The sequence below is a fragment of the Halictus rubicundus genome, chromosome 2, assembly GCF_050948215.1.
Source record: "Halictus rubicundus isolate RS-2024b chromosome 2, iyHalRubi1_principal, whole genome shotgun sequence".
In the NCBI taxonomy this organism is placed as follows: domain Eukaryota; kingdom Metazoa; phylum Arthropoda; class Insecta; order Hymenoptera; family Halictidae; genus Halictus; species Halictus rubicundus.
The window spans coordinates 16,241,814-16,253,183 of NC_135150.1; the positions used below are offsets into that span (position 1 = coordinate 16,241,814).

At 33.6% G+C, this 11,370-nt stretch overlaps 3 protein-coding genes across 6 annotated transcripts; 1 reads left to right on the plus strand and 2 right to left on the minus strand.

The window, feature by feature from the left end:
- Nucleotides 1-16: 16 nt before the first annotated feature.
- On the minus strand, nt 17-7,397 carry Cdc27 (cell division cycle protein 27). Of its 2 annotated transcripts, none has more exons than XM_076805615.1 (13): nt 7,207-7,397; nt 6,615-6,690; nt 6,377-6,524; nt 5,913-6,296; nt 5,515-5,839; nt 5,231-5,416; nt 4,885-5,131; nt 4,620-4,800; nt 4,314-4,539; nt 4,116-4,243; nt 3,657-3,978; nt 3,417-3,564; nt 17-2,735 (listed from the first exon to the last, which is right to left on the minus strand). In XM_076805615.1, the coding sequence occupies exons 1-13, from the start codon at nt 7,228-7,230 to the stop codon at nt 2,608-2,610; spliced, it is 2,523 nt and encodes an 840-aa protein (XP_076661730.1). In that variant the 5' UTR covers nt 7,231-7,397; the 3' UTR covers nt 17-2,607. The 2 variants fall into 2 exon arrangements, with proteins under 2 accessions (XP_076661730.1, XP_076661729.1); XM_076805614.1 differs by having other exon boundaries at nt 5,231-5,419; nt 7,207-7,396.
- Nucleotides 7,398-7,787: 390 nt separating this feature from the next.
- On the plus strand, nt 7,788-10,142 carry Brn (beta-1,3-galactosyltransferase brn). Of its 2 annotated transcripts, none has more exons than XM_076805616.1 (2): nt 7,788-8,062; nt 8,130-10,142. In XM_076805616.1, exon 2 carries the CDS (start codon nt 8,176-8,178, stop codon nt 9,529-9,531), a length of 1,356 nt encoding a protein of 451 aa, XP_076661731.1. In that variant the 5' UTR covers nt 7,788-8,062; nt 8,130-8,175; the 3' UTR covers nt 9,532-10,142. The 2 variants fall into 2 exon arrangements, with proteins under 2 accessions (XP_076661731.1, XP_076661733.1); XM_076805618.1 differs by having other exon boundaries at nt 7,788-8,045.
- On the minus strand, nt 10,072-11,315 carry LOC143365444 (microtubule nucleation factor SSNA1). 2 transcript variants are annotated; one of them, XM_076805620.1, is made up of 3 exons: nt 11,224-11,315; nt 10,661-10,860; nt 10,072-10,554 (listed from the first exon to the last, which is right to left on the minus strand). In XM_076805620.1, the coding sequence occupies exons 1-3, from the start codon at nt 11,243-11,245 to the stop codon at nt 10,450-10,452; spliced, it is 327 nt and encodes a 108-aa protein (XP_076661735.1). In that variant the 5' UTR covers nt 11,246-11,315; the 3' UTR covers nt 10,072-10,449. The 2 variants fall into 2 exon arrangements, with proteins under 2 accessions (XP_076661735.1, XP_076661734.1); XM_076805619.1 differs by having other exon boundaries at nt 11,091-11,306.
- Between the last annotated feature and the right edge of the window lie 55 nt (nt 11,316-11,370).

Genomic DNA, 11,370 nt, shown 5'->3' on the forward strand with positions numbered 1-11,370 from the left:
AAAAGGAACCAAACTGTATCATACAAAGTGCAGGCCTTTATTTTTGCACGTACATCAGTTCGTAACGAGTAACACGACAACGTTCCATAAACTTGCTTTAACCTGATCTTCGTTTAAGTAATTTACTATTACATGAACCAGACAGACGAAACAGAAAACCACCCTTCTCCGCATTGGTTTCTTGTTCTCGTTAAATTTGTTTTGCGGGATCCGTTTCATTCAATGTAGAAACATTATAATAAACGCATCCAGCATTCGAGCCCGTAGCACGGTGTTCGCCTCGTTTCTTACAACTAAAAAGCGTACGGAACTCTTTCCTATGCGACACTTTTGTTTGAACGAAAAGAAAAAGAAAAATGAACTGCGAACAAATAAATAATACGATGAGAAGAAAAAGGGGAGAACCGTGAACGACGAAAGGTCAAACGAGCTAAGCGTATCCCGGCGAATAAAGCGTAGAGTTTCATGCTACTTCCGGTACGACGTATACAGGAGTCCTCGGGAGTGACGAAAAATTTAATTTCGATATTTCAAATCCCTCTTAATCGTTGCACTGCTGCAGCTCATAAACAGCTCGAATTTCGTTAACAAATCGTATAAAAATTCAGTTGTAGAAAATAGAATCGTGTAAATCTTCAGTTGTAGAAAATCTACATCCTTCTGAACACGAAGACAAAAAGTGGTGAATTTAAAAATTTTTTCCAGCTCTCGAGTGAAATTTTCTATCCTACGCTGGCTTCATTGCTTTAATTGATAACCTTTCTTGACTGTTTCTTGACTGTTCTTGTTTATTAAGAGGTAACATGATACAGTAAAGTTAAAGACCACATAAGATCAGTAAAATCGATTTTTTTTCCTAAAAAGAGGAACATATAAATGTTCCTTTAATCATCACTCTCTTTGTGCGAACATGTATAATCGTCTACCGCCTAAAACACGCTAGGATACGCTTAGGATACGCTTTGATTGAAAAAGATACGAAAAGATAAGAGGGACGAGATGCCGTATCACATATATGTATATGTGTACTTATGTATAATATATATGTATATATATATACACACGTCCTTTGCTGGCAATTCGTTTACGCGTCTCAAATAAGTCTTATTTCCATCGAATATGCACACAATACAAAATGTTTACTACCTCTTTTTATCGAGCGCAAAATTATTCATGCAACCTACGCGTATAAATAACATTATCGTCCCGATGGTCGACGCCGAACGGCGAGAATCATTCGTACGACGCGCTCGCCTCCGCGTTTCGGTGGATAACGTATCCATGATCCATAAATCGTTCCGCGTACAATTAAATAATCCAACAGTCCGGCGGGCTCTCCCGAAGTCTAGAACATAAATTCATTGGACCACAACCGGTCGTCCCGAATAAACATTCCAGAAAATGCTGAATCGCGATCGTCGATTCCGCGACAGAGTTAAAATACACGTTATTGTTTTTCGAGCGACACAAACGAGATTGTGTGATAACATCGGGAAGCAGTTGGATGTTTAAGGCACGCTAGAACGAAACTGTTACTTGGTCAAATCGTGATCATAGAATGCATTTTATTTCGAACAACAGATGGACCTCCATCAATAAATATATGCTGTAGACTTTCGAGGTACCCGATAGATGAAGGTTCGTGAGTGCGGGTTGGTTTGACTCGCCTACCGTGCGATGATCGTCGGACCATTTTTCAAAGGATCCACCTCGACGACCCCGCCTCGCGGCGAGAATTGCACGATCGTCCAATACGGCCACGACGGTGGCCAAAAGAAAAACAAAAAAATAGAAAAGAAACAGAAACTGAAAAGAAGAAATATTCCCGTGACTCGGTAAATCAACAACGGCAATTATATGGATAAATAGTACTGACAGAGCACTAATAGTAATAATAATATTGATAATACAATAATTAATAATTTACATATACACTTCCACGTACTTATTTACTCAGTTAATTAATTATATTCCCTATCTACATACGGCATGCTTACGCGTACACTCGCCCGTCCTTCAAACGCAATACAGTCTGTACTCAGCCGTAAACTCTTAAATGAAACTGATTAAACGCCTGAACGTACTCTATGTATCTATAAAAAATAATATGAGTAATCGTAAAAAATATACAGAGCAAAACGCGTAATATACAAATCGATAAAATAGATATTGCGAAATTTCTCTCTCTCTCTCTCTCTCCCTCTCTTTCTTCCTCTTTCTCTCAGACACATTCGCACACACACTCTTTGCTCGGAGTTTATCGATTATTTGAAACATCTCCCGTCTTCAAGTGGATACGAAAAAGAAAACATAAATGTCACGATCCAGATCATAGAAAGACAGTGTCTGGTTTCTTTGCTTTTTAGTTTACCGAAGAGGGCGCGGTACTACGGGACTAAGGAAAGTATTATAAATATTAAAAGTTTGAGAACAAAGCACTGCTCAGGTGAAATCAATGAGTGCGCGCGAGGGAAGTATGAATTCGAACGAGGCTACGCCAGTTTCCGAGAAGTAATTGATCAGGCCCGATCAATAGAAAAGATAAATAGTGACACGCTCGACGACACTTCTTCATTCCGCGACAATCTTGCACGCGACAGGATATCTTCATAAACTATCGTCGCTGTCGTCGGCGTGGGCTTCGACTGCAACGTTCCCGGCCAAACCCCCGGTACTTCCTTCTCTGTTGTTTTCAATCTCCTGCTCCATCGAGTTACTCTGCGCCTGTTGCTCGTCTACGCATAGATATTAATGCTAATTAGATCGATGAGATACAAGTAAATATATCCACACTACTATTTTTTCTGATGTTATACCAAACATCTTTCGGCCTCTTTAATTCTTTTTGAATTGTGATGATTAGACAGCGGATCTCTACGCAAAATAAAAATTGTTCGCATTGATTATGATGAACAAGAGGCAAACAGAAATTTCCTTCTTACTTTAAACGATTTCAATAAGTTGAAACTATTACATTGAATCTACTCATCTACGCATCTACTCATTTTTATCATAAATGCATCAAATCCGCTGTCTAGTGATGATCCACTTAATACTAGGAATATGTCATACTAAATATAAGATAATGTACGTTTACACAGTAGACAAGACTTTTCATTATCTTGATTGTGAGCCAGCTGAAGATAAGTACTAGCTGAAGCTGAAGATACATACAGGATGTCTTGTAATACAACCGAAATCATAGAACAAACAAGCGTGTTTCATTCGAGTACTCGCGTTTGAGAAAATTAAATTTGAGGCTTTATCGAGTGTATGTGATACATAGGAAACCATATATACGGCGAGACATTGAAGAATGAGAATAAGATCGTCATATTCCGATAATGAAACTAGACAAGTACTGAATATACCTCGACAATGTTGCAGTGACCTATCCTTTGTATTAAATTAATTACCTGACTGCGTTGCCGGAGATTCCTCATCCCCTTGACCTGGATTCAGTATAGCTTCTTTGATTTGACTGTTAACACCCTTTGGATCAAGATCCGATGCCCAACTAAAGTACATTAACGCGAGATGCGTATTACCCAACTTTTTATGTACCTGGAGAAAAGATAAATTTAAATACATAAAGAAAAGAAAAACAACGAAAAACACTAGAAATTATCCGAGTAAATAACAGTAATAATTCATACTTTTCCTATCGAATAATAGACTAGGGATTCTTTGGGTACAATATTTTTCAACTCCTCGAATTCACTAAGCGCTTCCGCGTGTCGGCCAATTGAGAAATTAATACTCGCACGATGAAACTTGCATAAAGTATTGTCGGGATCGTTCGTGATCGCAGTATTCAAAGTCTTTAAAGCTTGATCGGTTTTCTTTAGCGCATGCTGCACGACACCGATGTGGCACATTATCGCAGAGTTCTGCGGATTAATTTGTAAAGCACGTTTAAAATGCAGTTCGGCCAGACTGTACTGCTCTTGTTTAGAGAATATTGTTCCTAATCCGAACCTGTGAAACAAAATGTATATTGTAAGTATCAGCAAATATTTTAATTTAGAAATTCATAAAACAAATTTTTAATAAATGGTGCGCAGGTTTTAAAGAAATTTCACTAGAAGTATACACATCTATTTGAATTAACATACCATGCGTTATAATGCCGAGAGTCAAGTCTGATGGCGCTACGAAATGCAGTAATAGCCTTCTCTAATTCTTCCGTCATTACATATTCATGTCCAAGTAGCGTATAGGCATATGGAAAATTAGGATCCACCTGCAAACAATGCAATCGATTATAATTTTTTTATAAATATTTATATATTCGAATGTTCTTGTCAACACACCTGAATAGCTCTTTGAAAGAACTTGATTGCCGTTTCGTGTTCCGTTTGTGCAGAAAATAAGTTTCCGGTAGCACACCATGCAGCCGGTGAATTACGATCTTCAGAGACCAGTTCTTGTGCAAGAGTAGAGAGCTGCACTTCAGCGTGTAAATGCCATAAAACTGTACTATAAATTTCCATAAGTTCAGTCCTCTGGGGTTCTAACTGTCTCACCTCAGCAAAATAACTACATACCAAGGAATAGCAAATTGAAAAGTCAATTTATCTCGATCGTAGATTCATAAACAAATTTTCTAAATTTTTTACCTGGCCGCCTTTTTATAATCTATCATCTCGAAGTGTGCACGAGCTAGCATCGATAGTACCCATCCTGTATTGTAATGTTGTGCTGGAAGAATACTTAATATTTCAACAGCTTGAGCACACTTATATTGACTTAAGCATTGATATGCCATTCCTAGTTCTCGGAGCAATGACATTAAACCCTCTGAAAGCAGATAAACCACATGATTATAATCACAATGAAAAACAATATTTGTCTCTAAATAATTTTGTAACAATAGTAGCGTACCAGCACATTGTTTCTGGAGTGTTATAGCACAGAAATTAGTATTACTTTGATTGTTCAGTGCATTCACGTTGGCTACTGCCTTTTCCGATGTAATAGTTTCAGATTTCTCCTTCTCGTTTCGATTTCTTTCGTTTAGTTCATTAAAATTTGCTTTATTTAAATTACTCTTTGAAATCCTCGCTTTTGTTTTCCGTGAAGGAGATTTAGGTGTAGCAAATTTATTTCTATTAGGAGATTTATTATTTTCCTGGTAATAATGAATGTACATTGATCAGATACGTTCATGTGTTATTTATAATATTCAACTGGTAGTAGCGATTATAAAGTTAAACGAATATTAACTCACCTTGACTGAATAGCTGTGACTAAACAGCCTTGATGAACGCCTAACGTTGGTACCTTGTAACGTTGGTGGTGTTGGCGTTGGTGTAGCAGGTGTTACTGTAACAATATTTGCGCTGTTACTTGTATTTCCCGATTGTGAAAATACTGGTTTTCCTTGTTGTAATGGCGTTTCTTTCCTCGACATCAACTGCTGTAATTCATAATATTATGCTTTACATCTCATAATATGTGAGATATAGATATATTATTTACTTAGAAATTCAACAATTGTTACTTAAGTCTTACCCCCATATGAGCTCTTAAACTACTGACACGTTTTACTAAACTTTTCTGGTCATTAGCTTCTGTGAGCGTGGTATGCGATGGTAAAACTGTCGGTTCAGGTGTATTGCTTTCCAATGGTAAAATACCAAAAGTCGGAGTAAGAGGACTCATCGTGTTATTGAACATGCTACGATATCGTGGAAGTTTAGCCCTTGGCGATATTGAGGAGCAATTACTGTAATGCGTAGGTTGATTTTGCGGGCTGTCATCTACAGAAGAATATAATCTTACAGCAGGTCCTATACCGTTCATAATAGTCACCGCTGTTGTCATTTGTGCGGGTGTACTGCAAAACACAAATAAAAATATAATAGTACAATCTAAATATGGGTGTATCACTTTAATTTACATATACGTACACACTGATGCCATTTGTAGTAGGTGTACCGCTTGAAATGTTAGTAGGTACAATGATATCTGACTCTGTGGCATAAGTGGGAGCAGATATGCTACCATGGCACATTGCAAAATTATCTAATTTGTCTAGTTGAAAAACTTTTGCAGGCTCTACAACATCACCAACATTGCACAATTCTTCGAACGAATGCCACAGAAATGGATTCAGTTTTAAAGCTAATTTGTGTGCATCATTTCCTTTTGCAGTACGCATCATTTTATAATAAATCTTGGCTATGATCTGAAGCGAGAAACATGCATGTTCGCCAAACTGAGTTATGATTTCTTCTAAATTTTTTAACTGTTTATAATATCCTCCTATTATTGCTGCCTCTGCTTCTGCATATCTAAACATTCAAATATGAAATGGCACGTTAATAACGAATCTACAAAAAAGATTCTAAAGCAGAAATAATTCTGTACTCACTTTTCTAAATCATAACAACACTTGGCCAAAAGAAATCTGCATTGCGCTGAGCTTGGAGCTTTTTTCGAAAGCAATGCATATGCTTGTCTAACTTGACCTGAACGGTAATAACATGTTGCCAAAAGAAATAACGTTTCTTCTGTGTCAACTAAAAAATATTTTTCTCAATGTTACAATCATAGCACGCAAAAATTAATTATTCCAGAAATTATAACTAAACAAAAAACAAAAGACTTACCTTCTGCGCACAACCTTTCTGCTAAAAATATTGCATCTGGATAAGCATAATGATTTAAACAATGCCATATGGCTGCCTGTAATTGTATAAAACATAATCGCTGTCAGAACATGTATGAGTACATTGTGATAAAAACATTTGCTCTTATAACCATATAAGTAAATACATAGTATCTATATAGCTATTCCCTAATAGAGTAGACAATTAAATTCATAAAAATTAGTAGAACTAGGTACACTATACGGGAAAGAAATCGTAAACACCATAAACATTTGGACTTATTTATAGTCGTATCCCCTCCCATTTACGTCCATTTCGCAAAAGCAAACAACCCTAAAGAAGTACACCCTCGCGGAAAAATACATTTAATGAGCTATTAGGTAAACTTATGATAACATAGCAAATGGTATATTATTGAGAAGGGAATGGAGCTTCGAGTGATATCACGCGAAGGGCGAAAACAATTTCCAGTTGAAAGAGAAACGTACGCGCAAACAGTTTCATTCTGATGTCAGTATCAATAAGTGTGGATGCGCCCCGATAGAAAATCGCACATCATTGGAAGTTTCCCGTTAAAATCTAATGATTTTACCTGCACTGGCTCCTGTACGATCATCGTTCACACGGTAGGCTTGGTCATATAAGAATAATCTCGAACGTTTCAAGGAAATTTAACGAAGAAAATCCAAAGTCGAATGACTGCTGTGTATAAAAATTTCTTAGGTGTCCATCTTTGCTCCGATTCTTTTGAAGTGAACAACGAACTTCAGAACGAAGGTCTACCAACACCGTAGAAACGTCAATTTCATACAAACTGAACAAAACTTTGGCACATAAGCATTATACCTGTATTCAGAGCAATTCAGAGTTCAAATCTCTATCTTAACAAATTCTACATATTTTCACTATTGATATTAATTTGCATACTTGCTGAATCTTGAAATTTTTTAACGCGCTAAATATACAAAAATATAATCTATATACAGTGTCAGTACTATATACATAACTAAAATATTAAAATTTTTCGAGGGGTATGCATCAAATTGAATAAATTGTTCGCAGTACTATTGATACCACAATTACTGTCATTAAATTTATTTGATACGTGATAGAAGCTTTTTCATAACATTTATTCCTGTTGTAAAACTAATTTCATTTCGCACAATATTTGCTGAGTTTAGTTGGCAACCCGTGAGTGCAAGGTCAAAGAATATATTCATTATTTATTGATACAGTTTATAGTGTCTGGCTATTGAAATGTAAATATCGTCTTATGTGTAACATGTGTACTTAATATCTCTGTTCATATAACAGTATTTACTCAATATAATTTAAAAGTACATTTATTTATATGCACACATACATATACATATACCTATACTATATGTATACGTATTATTATGTATTATTTTAACAATTTTCATGTAAATTGTATGTACGATAGCAATGTAAGTATCTAACTTACACAAAACAAAGTATTCCAATATAACCTAAACATTTAATGTTATTTTACAGACTTCAAAAATATTAAAAGTACAAGAATTATGTAATACTTTATAAAATGTATTGCTTCTTGCATGTTTGCTTCCATGCAAGTTTTCAACTGATAAAAAAGATCAAGTTGAAATATGTCTGCGTTTGCATTGGTGCCATCATGTTACTTGATTTCTTTGGAGCATTCACGCATTTTTTTGAGGTCACATATGATTCAAATTTTGTTTATCCATACGAAGGAGAAGTGCGTGAATTTGTGAATGCATTACGTCATAATGAAAAACCAAGAGTTGCTCCTATAAATGGCTACAACTACACGTATATAATTAATAACAAACAGAAATGTACAGATCCAGCATATAGCACTTATCGTGTTGTATATGTTGTGAAGTCTGCAATACAAAACTTCGAGAGGAGACTGGCAATTAGAAAATCTTGGGGCTTTGAAAAAAGATTTTTTGATGTACCTTCAAAGACTGTTTTTATATTAGGTGTACACTTAAATGACAATGATCTTCAAACAAAAGTAGAGGCAGAGGCTGCAAAATATAAAGATATCATTCAAGTAGATTTTATAGATGCTTATTATAATAACACTATTAAGACACTAATGGGTTTTAAATGGTTAGTGGAACATTGCTCAAATTCAAAATTCTATATGTTCGTTGACGATGATATGTATGTTTCGGTAAAAAATGTTTTGAGATTCATAAGAAATCCCACTAGCTATCCGAATTATCTTAAAGAGCCCAAAAAAATTGAAGCTCATAAAAGAGAAATTAAAGATTCTGATAAAATAGAAGAATCATACATTGATAATGCAATCACAGAGAGAAATATCGATAGTTCGAATAAAAATCATGTTTCTGAATACATCAAATATTCTTTTACTAAAAATGAGATTACCAATACTCCGCAGAGAATATATATACCTACGAACACTTCTATAAGGAAACTTGAAAATGAAACTAAAATTAGAGGAAATAATGTTACACTGAATAGAAGAAAGAGACAAATTTTTGATTTAGAACTTCCAGAAGATCTTAGATTGTATGCAGGGTTTGTGATTATATCGTCACCGCATCGTCATAAATCTTCTGTTTGGTATGTTTCTCTTAGTGAATACCCTTATCACTTATGGCCACCATATATTACAGCTGGGGCATATATATTGTCAAAAGAAGCTTTACTTGATATGTACTATACTAGCTTTTATACAAAACATTTCAAATTTGATGATATATATCTAGGCTTGCTTGCACAAAAAGCAGAAATTGAGCCTTTTCACTGTGAAGAGTTTCATTTTTATAAAAAAGATTATACAAGATTTAATTACAAATACGTCATAACATCACATGGATATGGAAATCCAATTGAACTACTGAATGTATGGAATGAACAAAAAGCTCTTGGTAATGCTTAAAGAAATGTTTGCAGTACGCTTTAGAAATTGTACAATATTAGTAACTTATTTTATAATTACTATATATATATATAACTACAAATATATGCATTTACTTATTACTACATAAGTATTATTTATTCTTATTCGTATTATCTTTACTTGATCTCCTTCGTTTAGTAGTAGGGCCAGATGTGTATCTTTTACATTGTTACCAATTTTATACAATTAAGTGGGTCTAGCATTCCTCCATTCTTATTTTGTCTATATATTTTAGGATTTGTGAAACAACTTATTGTATCAACATTTGTAACAATTATATAATTATCATATAATTCTTCGTAAACTATATGAGTAAGTCGATAGTATTATTATTTTTTATTTCAATGTATATTACTTTTACATCACGAAAACTCGTAAAAAAGAAATTGCAGGTAAAATTCAGGGAACTGTACAAGTATTCTTATTATACTTTACAAAACTACTTTATTGTAAAATACATTTAGAAAGTATTTGGAATAGACCTAAATATATTATTTTATCTTCATATGTGACACATCACTATGACAGTTCTAATTTATTGTAATACTATCATGTAAATACCTTTAAACAATTAAATATTTAACACACAATTATGTAGTCATATCTAAGAAATAAAAAATGGCTATTACTTCAGTAAAACAATTTTTCTGTAATAAAAGTAAAAGAGTCGATAAGTACGCCATAAGAAAATAGCTGAGAGAAAAATATAAAAAAATATTCGACTGTAAATATAACAATTTCAAGAAGATATATATGTATGCAGAGAAATATTTGCAATTTTGTACTGGTTGAATTATTATTCAACTCTGTGTTTATTCACACTTAACTTCAATAAGTATATTTTTAAAAATGCTTTTACTTTGTATTTCTCTATCCCACCTATTTATTATTACACATTTATCGATATTGTTGTTTTTCCGTATTTGCCTTAACTAGTGTCTGGTCTAAATTTGTAGCCTCCCTTTTAATCATATTCAATAGAAGTTGTGAACTTTCCAAAATCTGTAATTATAATAAATTTTATATTTGTTTTATAATAATTAAAACTATCAACTTTTACTAATATATTTATAAAATTTAGGAGAAATATAATCAACAAAAAATATACCTTTATATATGCTGTTTCTGTATCTGCAATGGTTCTATCATATTCATTTCTAACAGCTATTCTTTGAGATAAACTGTCATTCAATCGTGTTAATTTATAAGATAATTTTTCGATTTCCCTTTGCAGATTATTTTTTTCATCCTCTTGTGAATCAATTTGTATTTGCAACTCGGAACGTTTCGATTTCATATCCTCTAAACCTAAACAGAATGAAAAAGTTACTAAAAAGAGCTCTCAAAATAGATTAATTTATAACCTCAAACGTTTTTATTAAAATGATTAAATAAATACTTGTTTAGAAATAATAAATATATTATGATAAAATTACAATATAAAATGCATATCAAATTAACCAAATTTTGCATTGTGTAGTTTTATAGTACATAAATAATTAAATATAGTTTGTATAGGTTATATGATAGCCAATTACATTTTACAAGTTCTTGATTATACGTTTGTAAAGCAGCACCGTGCTGAGACATTTCAAACCCTCCATGCACAAATTAATAATCACAATGTTCATCTAGTAAAAGAAATTATATTCCATGAAAAGTTTAACTAACAATTTATTTCAAACACATGCATGCAATTAAACAAACGTTTCAGTTTTGCCGCGGATCTCAAAAAGGATTATTTACGACGCATGCGCACTCACTAATATGAAATTATTACGATTTAAAAATGTCAATGTATACTCAAAATTGAATGTG

Coding starts and splice junctions, on each gene's coding strand:
- Brn (XM_076805616.1), top strand. CDS start 8,176: ATGTATTGCTTCTTGCATGTTTGCTTCCATGCAAGTTTTCAACTGATA.
- LOC143365444 (XM_076805619.1), bottom strand. CDS start 11,142: ATGTCTCAGCACGGTGCTGCTTTACAAACGTATAATCAAGAACTTGTA. Junction 10,861..11,090: donor TAATCAAGAACTTGTAAAAT/GTAATTGGCTAT, acceptor CATTCTGTTTAG/GTTTAGAGGATATGAAATCG. Junction 10,555..10,660: donor CAGAAACAGCATATATAAAG/GTATATTTTTTG, acceptor TTATAATTACAG/ATTTTGGAAAGTTCACAACT.
- Cdc27 (XM_076805614.1), bottom strand. CDS start 7,230: ATGATCGTACAGGAGCCAGTGCAG. Junction 5,420..5,514: donor GTTTAAGAGCTCATATGGGG/GTAAGACTTAAG, acceptor TATGAATTACAG/CAGTTGATGTCGAGGAAAGA. Junction 3,979..4,115: donor TCTCGGCATTATAACGCATG/GTATGTTAATTC, acceptor TTTGTTTCACAG/GTTCGGATTAGGAACAATAT.